Below are 14,825 nucleotides of genomic sequence, written 5' to 3' on the forward strand. Positions count from 1 at the left end.
TTCAGCTTATATCGTCTGCTTTCATGGCTCGTCGGAGGACGACGTCGCGAAGTCCTGAGCTGTGTTTTTCTTGTTTAATTTCGTTGTGGAAAACAGATGGCGCTACTGCCGCCCTTCAGCAAAAACTCGGTGTTTTGGGTTTCGGTACTCCGATCTCGACGCAGACGATTATGCTTTTGCATCATGCACGGCTTAACTAAGTACCGTATTTACTCGCATAATAGGCGCACTTTTTTTCCAGAAAATCCGGCTCAAAGTTCGGGGTGCGCCTATTACGCGTGGGTAAAATTTTCGGGAATTTTTCGACTCGCAAAATTGAACATACCGCATAAACGCACTCGTGTACGGGCCGCACCCCGTTTTCCCGAAGAAAATATTTTTAAAAAATCCGTGTAGGGGCGCACCGAAACTTTCCACGACCCACGCTGGAATAGCCTTTGAAATGCACACGCCGAGGCCTCCGCGATCAGCTCCGGCTGCGCGCAACGGGCGCTTGATCGCGGAGGCCACACACGCGCACAGGAGCTTCCAGACGCCGCCCACTGAGGGCACCCGAGGCCAAGCTTATCATCATCATCATCGTTTTCCTCCGCCGTGAGCTTTCGCTATCAGCATCACCAGCTCCACTTTTTTTTGTTGTTGTCAAGCAGGAGGAAGATGTCAAGTGCCGGGATCTGCGGTAGCGCGTTAGTTCATCGTGGTTTGTGGCTTTGCCGCCGAGCGTTGCTGTTTTAGCTCGACGGGCAAACACCTTAATAGCTACACGGCTGGGAGTTTGCTCTCGAACACGGCAAGCGTGCAGCAGGCCGGAAATTCGACGTGGCCGAGAAGTGCGGCAGTCGCGACTGCGATTTTCGTACGCGACTCCAGGCGCCGAGGTTTTCGCGGGCCTAAGTCGGGAACGTTTCCGGCTGGAGGTAAAGCTTTCCAAACAGACGTTTAAAGTGAGCATCCCTGAAAACTGTGTGCGGCTGTACGTGCAGTGGGTCCGCAGCAGCTGTGATGGCAGCAGCACTAGTGAGGACTAGTAGTCAGTTCAGCAAAAACTTTGTTAAAGACTGGGGGGCGGGGGGTGGCGAGGCGTCGGCTTGCAATCGTGTAAATACAGTATTGGTCACAGTGCCAAGTTCGGGGTGCGCCTATTATGCGCGGAAATAAAAAAATCCGATTTTTCGCGACCAAACTAGGGGTGCGCCTATTATGCGAGTACGCCTATTATGCGAGTAAATACGGTAAGTACCGTTGTAAAACTTGCTACGATACAAAAGTTACCATAATACGCAAGCTCTGTGTGCAGTTTCACCGCAAACGAGCCAGCGGTTGAGGTAAGAAAAATTTCGAAAGTCTTTACGATAAAAACGCACAATACGGTATAAATAGCAGGTTTTTTTTATTTTGTTTTCTAAAGTCTTGTAATACATGCAATGAGGATTGCGAATGTTTCATCAGTGAAGACAGTACTTAACAATTGTGTTTTTCTTGAAGGGACAGAAATAGCTGTTGGATAGCTTGCAGTGGGCTATTCCTCTGAGGAACAGTCGGAAACGATTTATCACATTCAGTAAGCTGAAGAGACCATGGAACTGGTGCAATATTCGTGCATTTAGTGGGGCAGTCATCAAGGGGCACATCAGTTTGATCAGATAGAGTTCTCACGTGCGGGAGGAAAGGCTGCTGGTAAGTTGGTTTCTCTCGCATACAGCCTGAACAGGTGATCCCTAAGCAATTTGACCTTGAGAGGGTTTATCATCTATAGATATGCTTGCTGTTCCTATAGACTCCACACATTAGTAGCAACGTATAAGCTCTGAACTGGACTGGTTCTGAAGGTAAATGCCCATTGATGAGATTGATTGAGGAGTCATAAGGCGGATTCTCTTGTGGATTGGTACACTTTGAATGCATAGTCTGTATTCTTGAAAGAACCAGACTGCGGTACAGTCCAAGCAGGTGTTTTGTATCGGTAGCCCAGGAAGAGCATGACAGGGTTTTTAAAATAGTCATTGTTCTTATGTCTTCCTTTCATGCATTTGCCACAACCTGTTTGTGTCTTGCACTCTTCAACATAACATCTCTCATGATGCCACGTCAAGTTGTGTCATGTAGTTTTCAAGATAAAAAAGAGAGGCAGAACCACTTTTATTAAATGCATGCTAGTAAAGGCCTCTGGTCAAGGCTACTGGTCTATAATTTGTAACAGCTGAGGATCTTTTTCTCATTTTAGAATGTCACCTTTGTCTTCTGAAAAGCTTTCTCTTTTCTGGTTCTTTTATTTCGTCATTTATCTGTCGAACTGTATGGATTTTTGTTAGTGCGTCTCTTTCATTGATTTCATTGGCAGGCAGATGTGTGTTTACTGATAATTTTGATGTTTGCAACTCGAACACAGTTTGCACCATTCACCGCGACCAGTGCAGCAGTCTGTATACACCTGAATTTTAGCCCCATAAAACCATCGTTTCTTGATGGATCCTATGAGAAGTTATGCAACTGCTAATATCAAAGAGCTCTGGCTATGATAAGTGAGTCAACAGCGCCGCGTGAGTTGCAGGCATTGCATAATGCACACGAAGCCTAAAACAGAGGTCCCGAGCTGCCAGTTCGTTAGCATGGCCGGTAACCAGCTCTAATTTTTTTGTTCTTCAAAATAGCGGTCAATAGAAGCAGTTACGAAGGCATGTGGCCGTGGCGAGTGTGCCAGCGTTTTGTGTGCCACACGGTAGCACCATCCCCTCTTCGGCACGTGGGGAGCGCTGGTAGCTTAGCTGAAGAGGCGGCAAGGAAAGCCAGGGGCGCTGTTGCTACTGAAGGAGTAAAGAAAGGAAAGGAAAGTGGCTGATGAGGGATGCTCCTCAAGACTCGTGTGTGCCTGTCAGTATCGGGCATCTTAGAATGTGTTACACTTTTCTTGCAATGCGTTTCTTGCTTACATCGACTCTTTATGATGAGATAATCTGCTAATTTTTTTTACTAAACCCATCTTGTTTTAAGTGCCACATGGTTTTAATGCATGTGTCATATACGTCTTTCTACGTGGCTCCTCGAAGTTGCCGGTATTCTGTTCCTCCAAAATCTAAGCATTGGCATCATGTTAATGACATGTGCTCTAGGTGTGTATAAGCTGCTAGTAAGGTTATATTTGTGCAGTAAGCTTTGGATCAGCCTGCTTTGCAGGTTTGTACAAAATGGGCTCTACCTGGTGGGTTTCTGCAGAATTCATCGGTCAGGAACTTGCCCACCGGTGCTAAACGTGACTACACTGAAGTTAGTTTTATGCAAGAGATTTAAAAAAAATTTTGACCTCCTTAGTTTTATAGTTTGTTGCTTTGTAACATAGCTGGTGTTAATTCTAAAGAACTGCTATAAATATTCACTTCTTTTCGCTTTTTGTTCCAAAAGTAAGTTTTCTTCGCCGTTGCACTGCTCCGAAGCAAATTTTCTTGCGCCAAAATTGCTTCAATTGCTGCTTCAGCTATTGAACCCCTGATACCGTAATGAGCTCCTGTTTTCACAATAACCTATTTGGTTTGCTTTCTTTTTGTAGCTGTTGAATTTTTCGAGCGCTGTTGCTGCTGCTCAGGACGACGTTTTACAAGGGTGAGTTGTTCTGTTGGAGTTGAAAGCTTCGGTCGAGGTTTTGCTAAGGGCGAATGTTTGTTTCAGGTTTGACTGTGGAATATAATGGATTCCCCAGAAGCGCGACGACAAGGCGTCAAGGCATTGTTTCCTTCTTACAATGCGTTTCCTTCTTACTGAGACGCTGGAACTCCCCACAGCGCCTACGAATATTTGCTGTGTTAAGCTAGTGCTAAATGTGAGCGACGTTCTTGCTCCGCCCTGTAGCAGCAGTACTTGGCGTGGCGAATTCACTGGCTGCGGCAGTGTTTGCTATAAGGTTTGTCACGTAAACTTTGTCGTCCGGCCGATATTTGCTTCTATCGTTAATGCCTCAAAGAAAGGTGTTCCCGTTGAGAGCCCTAGCTGAAGCGAACGCAGACATTGGATGTGCCAAAGACTCTGAACACTGGATTTAAACTTGAAAGTTAGCTATCAGTATGTTATGAAATGAAAACCAGCTTGAACAGCTTGTCACCCCTGCTGCGAAGGTGTTGATGGCCATTGAAACACCAGTAAAGGGTGCATGCTTTGTAGCGTAAGCGGTGTTTTTTGCTCTGTGCCTGGTTAGTAGTATTGCTGGGTGTCGTGACGCATCTTTATTCGCGGAGTTACTCGAAGTCAATGTTAATTTGTCAAGCCGCTGACTGCAATTTGCTGGCAGCCCTGTTGTGCAAGTCAGTATTTTTCGTATTTTGCTCTAGTGACTAAGATCGAATTTATAATAGGGCATTCACGTCCGCTGCAGTAGTTAGCTGAAAGTTGGCTCACGTTAGCAACTGAAGGCCTGGATTTAGAAGTGAATAATGTGGTATTCGACTTTGGCTTTAAAGTGAATAGCAATATTTGAGAACCTCTAATATTTTTGAAGTATTTTGAAGCTTGATACTTCAGGAAAGTAAGCTTTTCTGGAAGAAGCAGTCAGTGTTGCAGAGTGACTGATTAAAGTGCATCTTTAAAGAACCACCACAGCTGTGTTCCGATGGGCTAAAAATTTGCGAGATCTTTTAACTTGCATGAGTGTAAGGCATGGTTCTGAATGGAATTCGCCAATCTCAGCACTTGGAGAGTGAAATGCATTTTCGTCATAGCTTTTTGTTTTGACTTCTTGAACTGGAGTAATTTTGAACTGATTTCAACAACAATCCCAGCATCACTTGGTGCCCCATCGCTTGCTGTCATTCAACTCAGGAAGCTGGGCGACGGCATGGCCACCAAGGGTGAGCCCTTCCTTCGATTGCTCGCCTGTTCGCAGATTGTGCATGTACCAGGGGGTGCAGGTGCACTGTGTTGCATAAAAGTCAAGTGAAGACATTGGATCGCGTAAAGATTTAGTGAACCCTCACTTGACTGAACCCCATGAGAGTGCATAGAAAAGCCTGATTGAGCCTTCTGAAGTCTGCACATATGAATGCACAAATGTTGCAATGTCATGCGCATATCAATTAAAACACAAGCAAGCAAAATATAGAACAAAGAAGAAACTTTTGTTCCCATTGTCATTTAGACTGCGTCTCAGTTGTCCCAAGTCACATGAGAGCAGCAACAAGGTAAGGATACAGTCGTGCATTGAGAGCGTGATAGTTGCAGCGCGAGGCTGGTGTCAGAATGGCAGAAGTGACAAAAGCCCACCGATTTCTTGGGAACTGAACACTATCACTGTGCTGCGTAATCCCACCTGCTGATGTCAGCATGCCAGCCTGTCAGCTAGTTTGCTGACTTGTGCATGGCACTGCAGCTGTGCACTAAGTGGTTGTCTGAGTGTTCCCGGTTGCTGAGTAGGATAAATTGTCACATGCAACAGGTTACTGGAGAAGCACTCTGCAGCACAAGTGGCACTCTGTTTTGAGCCACTGTGTTGTCGCTTCGCGTGGCCTAGCTCAACAGCCTTGGCACGCCTAGCAAGCATTCGAAGGGGCATATGCCCTGCAACTTCGTCAACGAAGTGAAAACCTATGCAGTGGCAGGAACACTCTGTAAAGTGGATGCCAGGGCATGCAGCCGTCAGGGGCAGCCTGCGAGACGAAGCTATCTGCCCTGCATGTGTCATCCGGGAAGCAGAGGGGCACTGGCAGTTGGCAGGCTATATGGAGACATTCTGCAAGACACACCAGCAGGAAGACGGTACCCTCCTCCACATTAAGGTTTGCATAGGCAGTAGTCTATCGCTTGGAGACAGCTACAATCCAACACATATCCGCTCCTTAGTCTAACGAGCAAGATACATCCGTCCGTTTACGCAGTAAATGCCTAAACTGTGGCCAACACACGACTTTGTGTCTTGTAAAGTTGGCTTGTCAAGGGAACATATCAGGGCCAAACATAAACAACCCTACGCAGGAGCAGTGGAAGCCTTGCTCTCCAACTTGCACCTCACACACCAGGTCCTGATTGCAGATAGCTAATTGGTTAGTTTCTTTATGGGACGTATCATTTTTATACTGTTTAAGCTAGAAACAGAGGGAAAGGCAGGGCCTAGTTGCTTGTGCACAGTGCGTACTACACGCTGCAGTTTGTGGGACATGCACAGAAGAAAGGAAGGAGACTGACAGGACGGAGCGCGTACTGACAACTGTTTTGAGTTGTTTCAAACAGTTGTCAGTTCATGCTTCGTCCTGTCTTTGTTCTTCCTTCTGTGCTCATCTCATGGAGTTTGCACGTAATAAGCATCATAAAAACGGTGTTGTGTGAGTACTACACAACCACAAGTGCATTTAGTAATCGTTGGTAAAAACATGAACTGAGAAAAAAAAAAATTTTTTTAATTATAGAATTGGGTTTCTGCTTAGCAGGAAGAGGAGGTGGAAAGGCAGGGAGGGAATGCGTAATGCTAAGTTTGGGGCTAACACATGCGTGCACTTGCTATTTTCTCAGGAGTCGCTGTGAGCACTCAATGGGAACCAGGTGCCTTCTACATTGGACGTGGCATGGTTTGGTTAGGTTAGGTCTACAAACTTTTCACTGCATTGTTTTCTAGCCTCTGCTGAAAATGCACCGGCACCGCCTGACCCTGACTGAGCCCGAAGTTTCCTTCGTCAGCTGCTGCCCGCCTGCCAGTGCCTGGTGCAGAAGCTCGGCAACCTGCTCAACGGCTGCATGGAGCTGAAAGTGGGAGACTTCGGGCCCTCCACCTGGGTCGACTACGAGGAGGAGCATAAGAACACCCTCTGTGACACCCCCAACTACAAGGCCCCAGAGGTCCTGGCCAAAAGGTGACACAGAGAGTTTCTGCTTAAAATTGAACACTAGATATGCCCTATTTTGAGTCTGGATAGAATGAAAGCCGGAAACGAATGGTCTTGATTATATTTCAGTTGCTTCCAGGCAGAGGTAGGCAGTTGAGATGTTAACTGGAGAAAATGTGCCACAGTTTGCTCTTCACACACTGAAAAATTTTCTTGTGTTTATAGATGCGAAGGCACATTGCATGCCTAGTGTAGGCGCAAGATTCACGGGGGGGTATCTGCATGACATGCGTGCGGACGTTGCATAAAGTTGGCTTTCCGTTACCCTTGGCAGCAGCAGCAAATTTCTCTCAATGCGGATTTTGGTAGACATCATGCCAGCCAGTAGTTGAGCATCCTGGAATGGCAGGCTCTTGCAACACTTGCTGTTACAAAAGCTGTCTGGAATATGGTTCTCTTAATTTTGGATCCACTGTAATCTCTTCTTCTTAACTTCCGCAGTCCACCGCAGAGCAGTGCTTCCTTTTCTGGGGCAGTGGTCGTAGGCAAAAACTTTGTGGCACGTTGTGGTCATACGTAGTTCCACACAATTTCACGAGAGACTGTCGGTCTATAGCATTGATTCTTGATAGCTTTTGGAGCACTTGTGGGCCAATAGAAAGTGACAGGGAACAGAAAGATTGGACAATAATGGCAGTGCACATAAAATATCGTCACAGAAAACTTGAACTGTAAGTAAGGCAGATGGACTGTGCCAAGTGAACAGTGATGGTGCACTTTCGTCGCTTTCAGCCAGGGCTGTTTTGTGTTGTGAAGCCCTCTTTGTAAGCCATTGGAGAGCACAGCCGGAGCAGGTGGTGATTTTCATCTCATTTAGTGCAAATAACGAGAAGATAAAGGCAAATATGCACACCCATGTTCGTCTTCGTCTTTTCCTTCATCCTGTTTGCACTAGGCAGCATGAATGTTATGTCAGAACATGAACCAGCCCATAAGATGACAACTCTGTTAAAGGAGATTATTATTTTGCAGTAATGTGAAAAATGTTGAGTTTTCAATTGTGTGGTAAGACACTGTTGTGTGATCGTGGGATTTCGTTTTTTGTCTCTTACACTACCCCAGCAAGTGCTGCTTTTCCCTCTTGAACATAAAGAGTGCACAATAAAGGTAGCCCACATAGGATCTCACTGAAGACGACTTGGAAAGTAAGTTGGATGAGCTGGGCCAAGTGAACAGTGATGGTGCACTTTTGTCGTTTTTCAGCCAGGGCTGTTCTGTGTCCTGTGTGGCCCTCTTCATATGCCATTAGAGAATGCACGGTCAGACATGTGGCAATTCTCATCTTATTTACCGCAAATGATGACATTGTGTGTTCCTTCGTCCTTTCATATGTTCTAAATAAGATCAGTGTTATGTCAGAGCAACTAGTCCAACAGTTTTCTTTCTTAAAGGTCATCTTCATTTGTGAAAGAGTGAAAAAGTGGGGCATTTCAATTGTGTGGTAGGGCACTGTTTCATAATAGTCGCATTTTGTTTTTTGCCTATTACACTTTCCCTGTAAATTACTCTTTTTCCCTTCTGAATTTGTAACGCAAAATCACGTAGGTGTTTTCTTCATGCAGGGCACAGCTCTTTTTCTTGGGGTGTGGTACAAGGTAAGTCTTTATGCCCTTCATTGATTTATGATTCTGTTTTTCTGCTTCGGGAGCATGCTTTCCTCACTGTCGACTTCTCGCTTAGCTTAATGATTGGCTTGCAGCAGTTGCTGACAGAGCAAGATTTGCACAAGTGTCCGGCAACAAGAGCAGCGAGATAGCATTTTGCATGGCTTTGCCGTTTATGAATGCGGCACCAGCCAGATTCCAGGGACGCTCCCACTGTTGCAGTGTGGTGGAGTAGAGAACGCGTTCGGAACACTCCTGCCTCAGAGCCTTACTGGAAGATAGTGCAGACAAAACAAGACCAAAAGGGTGGCTTCCTAGCCCTACGAGGCTGGGACTGAATGACACGAGCACTCGTGTCGTTCAGTGTTCCTCCTTTTGTCCTGTCTTGTTACGCACTGCTTTATTATTATGGATGAACTCGCTCAACAAGCAACACTTCTGGGATTTAGGGGCGCTCGCCAATTGTGCCCAGGGCTTCTTGCCTCAGGAGGTGTCCATTGCTAAAGCCGTCGCCGTAGCTTAGGCGGTCATGGCTGTTGTGACGTGTGACTCTTCTTTCAGTCATTCCTCTCACCTTGTGCAAAATCTCTGTGTACATATGGCAGCGATTTTCTCAGCTCGAGCCAGTGGGCAGGTCCATGCACTTCCATTCTTTGTCAAATTTCGTTGGAGGCGAAATTCTAGAGGCCCGTGTACTGTGAGATGTCAGTGCACGTTAAAGATTCCCAGGTGGTCGAAATTCCTGGAGCCTATTACTACGGCGTCACTCATAGCCTGAGTTGCTTGGGAACGTTAAACCCTATAAACCAAACCAAACCAATCGCAACAACACAACAGATAGTGCATCGGACACAAGCTGTGCAGAGGATTCCTGGTGAAACGGAACCTCTCGCTAGATGGACAAATGAGGGCTTTGGGGTGCCTCGTGCATTCTTTCAAGGTTGCAGTGCCGTCAGATGTCGTGTTTCGATTTTGCTTTTACCGTAATCAGTGCAATGAAGATATTTGTTGTAGCAAGGACTTTTCGAGTGATCCCACTGGAAATCTATCCACTAAAATTACTAGTTTAAGCCAGATCAGTTCATAGCGCTGTTGGTTCAGAAGAGATTAAAGCGGTTTGTTGAGCCTGACTTGTCACCCTGGAAGCAAGCCTCTGGTTGGAAACAAAGAACCGGAACCGGTTGTTTTCCGAGCATTAACTGTCCACAGAACTATTCCTAACATTCCTAAACTGCACTGTCCCAATACTGTCGAGTACTTCGCTGTCGTTAACGCCACACTCATGCACCATAGTGTCGGTCGCCGGTCGGATGTGCTAATCTTTTCCCCGGCAACTGTAAATTTAGATGGCCCATTCCGACGAAGCGACTGTCACATCGGGCTATCAAAAGCTACCGGTCATGATGAAACTGGGGATGTACATTCAGAGCTAAGAGAGACGCTCTTCTGTTGTGTGTGGAAACCCTTGTCAAACGTAACACTATCACGAGCATGAGTTCTTGCATGTTCACTTGAATATCGGCAGTGTGCACTGAGTCGGCATTCTCTTCTACACGCTACGTTGATGGGCACAGCCACATTTGTCGTTCTGAGCCAGCAGGGTGGACAGTGTGGCCGTGGCTGCATTGAAAGGGTTTGGGGGATAATGACGCATGTCGGGGTCATTATATTTTTGCTTTGGTTTATTGAATGATTGACAGCATTTGTCCTAAATTGCAAAAGTACTGACTGTAGAGCAGGGTTGGGTCTTTAGTCCAGCTCTGCACTGTCTCTTGCAGCCTCCTCGACCGCTTTGATCAGCTTAAGCTGTTCGTTGAGGTCAGAGCTGCCTGGCAGGGCCTCCCACTACTATCGAGAAGTGCATATGCGTTTTCTTAAATCTGCCTTGCCCTGACATTCCCTCGTAATGTGTTCTAGCGAGGAGTGTGAGTCTTCGTACCAGCGACTATCCTCCCTACGCCTAGTCTGATACGTGCCGTTATGTAGGAGTAGGTTTTGATAAACCTCCATTTGATTTTTCTCCAGTCCTAGGATTGCTTTTTGTCTAGGTCCTTATGTGGAGGAGCATAAAGTAACTTGAGGGTACGTTGATGTTCCAGGCGATCAGCGACGAACATGACTCCCGGTGTTCAGGGTACCATAAGAAGTGTTGCGTAGTTGGTGTTAGCTCGAGCTAGCCTATTTGCTCCCTCAATTCCGGGTAATCCTTCATTCCCCAGCATTGAGCAAACGTGCACCGGGGTGGAATTTGTATTTGTGCACGAAGGGGAGCACGACACCAGTGGGCTCCATACACTCTGTTACCAGTTAGAATAGGAGAGACAAACACCTCCCCCCCAGGTGCCAGATCTTAACCGAGTGGCTAGCAGGCGATAGGTCCAGGCCTGACCAGCCACTGCCCTGAGGCACGACACAGGAGTCAGGAATAAGAGTGAATAGAATTTATTAACAAAGAGAAACAACACTTTCACTATGCTGTGCCTATGCACAGCAAAGGCACAGGACAGACGGAACTAATTTTAGCTTTGAGACACAGCACCCAATGTGACAGGTGAGAGCAAATGCAAGGCACTTTTAAAGGAAAGAATTCAGGTATAGTTCATAAATGTGGGTGTGGCAGAGGCTTAGCTGTTCGGGTGGTCGCGGTCTGGTCCAAGACGGGCATCAGGCTGTCGATGTCAGGTCCCCAGAGTCGCTACTTGTTGGCCAGACACTTCGCGACGAGCCGACCACCTCTCGGCTGCCACTTCAAACATAGGCGCGGTTAGACACCACACTGCCACATCCAAGGTCTCCGCCTCGACTACTCTCCGCCACATTTCACATAGCCCCCGTAGTGTCCTCTGTCTCTCGCCGTGGCCTGGGGCTGACGAATCAGAGGCTGCGACGAAACGTAAACTATCACGCTGAAATGTCCCGCACTGAGCCCCCAGCTGGCCCTGCTGACGCCCGAGCCGGAATTCCGCGTACAAGAGGTTACTGGCCCGACAACTGTTTTCTCACCATCGGAGACCTGACAGCGAAAAGTGTGTGTGTGGGAGGGGAAGGGGGTGCGAGTGCTTAGAATGGAGTCCCTGTCGCCGGGCTGAACCGCCACTGGTGAAAATCGCAACTGGTGCGAATTCTGTTACAGTTTGCTACTTTCGTCAGAACTGTGAGGGCGTTCATGTCGATCCTGCTGTTCATGCTATCTCTGCGAGCTTCCTGTGAATCTGTTAACGATCATCGGGATTTTATTGATCCCCCAGCTGTGTGCGATCGCTAGGGCTATTCCAACCAACTGAGCTGCTGGGAAGTTTTTCTGGGGCTATGGAGGCTCTTAATTACTAGCTAACACTGTACAGTGCAGTCCACTTATAACGATATCGAAGAATCCGGAAAAAACGATCGTTATAACCGATCATCGCTATATCTGGACTGCCATAAAAATGGCTGCCAAACTTACCTCTGTAGCTCCTGACTCAAGTTTTACACTTGCGCTGAAGAACAGTAATTGCAGAACGTACGATTTGTGAAACAACGCGTTTATTCATCACGTTTAACAAGTGCCTCAAGCGTTAGGTGCGCTAAAGTAATTTATATGGGCACTTGCTTGCGTGGCAGTTGCAGTTTCACTACTGCAGTGTGCATAGCATCCAGCTGCTGCGCGTACACTGGCGGCAACCCTTTTGCGTGCATAAAGTCGATCAGCGATTCTATCTTGCACAGCGCACTTTGCGTAGTCATCGGTGTCGAAGGTGGGCCAGTGTCAATTTCGTCGTCGCTGTCGCTGCTGCCGCCGCACTCTGCCGTGACAACACATTCTCGGTGACCTCCTCGCAGAACGTAGCAGCACTATCTGCACTTAGGAACTCCTCAATGGACGTACCATTCATTTCGTCGACATTTGCGGCGGGCTCCCAGAGCTCAGTAATGTCCGCAGCTTCCACCGTATCAGTTTCCACGTCAGGGGGGGTTTCGTCCTGGCGCACAAAGCCCGCCTTCTTGAAGCAGTTTGATCTTCAAGTCCGCGGCCTGCTCTGACGTGCCAGAAACACGATCGGTTGCTAAAATTAGCCATTCCAGCACGCGTCGCCGATACAATGCTTTGAAATAGGCGATCACGCCGGCATCCAATGGCTGCAGGCACTGCGCTTGTTCTGCTCTCGTACAGGCGCGCGAGGGGCGCCCGCTTCTCTTTCCCCCCCCCCCTCTCTCTCTCATCGGCTGCAGGCACTGCGCTTGTCCTCCTCTCTTACAGGCGCGCGAGAGGCGCCCCGCTTCTCTTTTTTTTTCCCCTTCTCTCTCTCTCTCATCGGCTGCAGGCACTGTGCTTGTTCTCCTCTCTTACAGGCGCGCGAAGGGGCGAAGGGCGCCCCCGCTTCGTTTTTTTTTTTTTTTTGCCTCTCTCTTTCCCATTGTCTTCCGTAGCCTAGGCGATGCGGCCGACGCGCGGACGCGCGTGACTTTAGACGCGCGGAGCAACTCGCGCCATCTTGCGGTGCTTACGCCAACTCGCGATGCTCGCTTGTGGCCGCCGCGATCTCCTCCGGCGGCGGCGCGCCGCCACGGTCACGGAGGCCACGGCTCGCTCTCCGTGGCTTTCGCAATCGGCGCGCACGGAAAAAATGGCGGCAGGCACGACGAACTCACGTATCCGAAGTTTTCGCCCGATCTCGGCATCGTTCAAGGGAACTTTGCACCGCGAATGTCACGCTCAGCATGGAAAACGATGTCCAGAAGAAAGAATTCTGATCGTTGTATCCGATATTCGGTCACGGACATATCGTTATATATGGTTTTTTTTTCCATAGCCTCAATGCATAAGTTGATACTCTTAAGACAACTTATCGTTATAACCGATATATCGTTATATGTGGTATCGTTATAAGTGGATTGCACTGTAAATGGTCTACCACCACTGTTGCCGACCTCTTCCTGGGATAAGGGGAGAAGGCAGTGTACACTAAGTCGGTTCTGTCTCTATTAATGCGGCAGTGTTAAAGGCCCCATTCTCCAGAAAATGCGGTGTTGGCGTAGGCGTTATGGGCGAAAAATCACTAGCATGACTTAGACATGTGGTGCCCAGAGAGCAACCTAGGAGGCTGGCTGGCCACCTAGGTCACATGACCTTGTGGCGACATCACAATCTGCCCACCAGATAGTGAGAAAACTTCCCACCATGGCAGATGGCAGCTAAATTAATGATTGGTCACTTGGGATGAGCAACCTGGGCCACACAAGGCCCACCTGTCATCGCAGGGCAGTGGCGCATCGCTTAACCGCTGCACCACTGCGCCAGGAGGTGTGGTTCTATGAACGTAAGTAGAGAATGATCGTCTGCATATATGGGGACTAGTCCATTACGCTATCGCGTCTTACATATCCTTAAGATGGAGCTTAAATAATGTGTCCAATTTTTTTCTGCGTCCTGTGTCCCGTTCAAGACTCATTCCCTTGGGCAAGGGGCTCATATGGATCGCTTTGCTCATCGGGCATGGGATGCTGCCCTTGGACCCTATATCGTTTAGGTCAGCTGGCATGGCGATCCATTACTGGACCCGCCTGCCCGTGGGGCTTGTTCTGAGCCCGGTGTTTTGCGTGCACAAGAGGGCCTCCATATATTTGGAATAGGCATTATGTCCGCCTTTACTAGTTTCCGTAACGTCTTCCGTATGAGTCCATCCACACTGTCGACCTCCAGTTTCCTTAGCTCACGGTAGGGGGAGCCTGTTGGTTACTCCAGGTACGATCAGGGATTTTTCAAGTCGCATTATGTCGTCTTCACTCTCCCCTCTGTTTTTGTTCGTGATCTTTCTGAGCAATCTGTATATTTGTGCCACCTGGTTTCATGGGCTTCGGATGCTTAGGGTTGCTGTTTGATTGCTCTGCAGCCTTCCCACATGCTTTTTTACACGCGCTGACATTGCTGAGACATCGCCGCATCAATATATGTGTCCTTAGCAGCCGGGATTCAATCGTGCAACCTCGTGCTCAGCAGCTGAGTTCTGGCCGCAGTGGCTGTATTTCAAGGATGGCGAAGTGCAAAAAGCGCCAGTGTTCTGTGCAGTGCCAGTGAACGTTAAACGACCACAGGGGGTCAAAATTAATTTGGAGCCCTCCTCAATGGCACCTGTTTCTCTCTTTTCGCTCCCTTCCTCCTTCATACCTCTCCTCACGGCACGGTTGAAGTGTCCACCAAGAAGGGAGACAGCTATTGCGCGTTTCCTTTGGTGCCACGTGTAATTATCTTCTCTGGGCGAAGCTCTTCACTACGGCCGTCTTTCTTTTTTCTTTGACTTTCTCTTCATCTCTTTGTCCACGGCAGCCGGAGTAGGCGGGTCCGAACCAGGCTGTGCGGCTGCGTTTCAGTGGCGGTGAA

General features: G+C 48.0%; 2 protein-coding genes across 8 annotated transcripts in view; both read left to right on the forward strand.

Annotated features, from left to right (window-relative positions):
* Positions 1–14,825, forward strand: part of LOC149356851 (uncharacterized) — a 305,537-nt gene that overhangs the window by 214,514 nt on the left and 76,198 nt on the right. The window lies entirely within an intron of this gene.
* Positions 1–14,825, forward strand: part of LOC149356853 (uncharacterized) — a 51,502-nt gene that overhangs the window by 18,278 nt on the left and 18,399 nt on the right. For 6 of the 7 annotated variants that reach the window (XR_016291701.1, XR_016291702.1, XM_089584357.1 and 3 more), the window contains 5 exons: positions 3,545–3,597; positions 3,664–3,895; positions 4,767–4,835; positions 6,655–6,827; positions 8,423–8,455. Coding sequence is in view for 5 of the 7 variants with exons in the window: in XM_089584357.1 (XP_089440483.1) it covers positions 3,737–3,895; positions 4,767–4,835; positions 6,655–6,827; positions 8,423–8,455 (434 nt within the window). In the remaining 2 variants the exon portion in view is untranslated. Of the gene's footprint in view, positions 1–1,335; positions 3,598–3,663; positions 3,896–4,766; positions 4,836–6,654; positions 6,828–8,422; positions 8,456–14,825 lie in introns of those variants that run through there. The other variant, XM_089584355.1, reaches the window with a different exon arrangement.

This window comes from Amblyomma mixtum, chromosome 3 (assembly GCF_055824585.1).
Source record: "Amblyomma mixtum isolate Tamu chromosome 3, ASM5582458v1, whole genome shotgun sequence".
Classification (NCBI taxonomy): Eukaryota; Metazoa; Arthropoda; class Arachnida; order Ixodida; family Ixodidae; genus Amblyomma; species Amblyomma mixtum.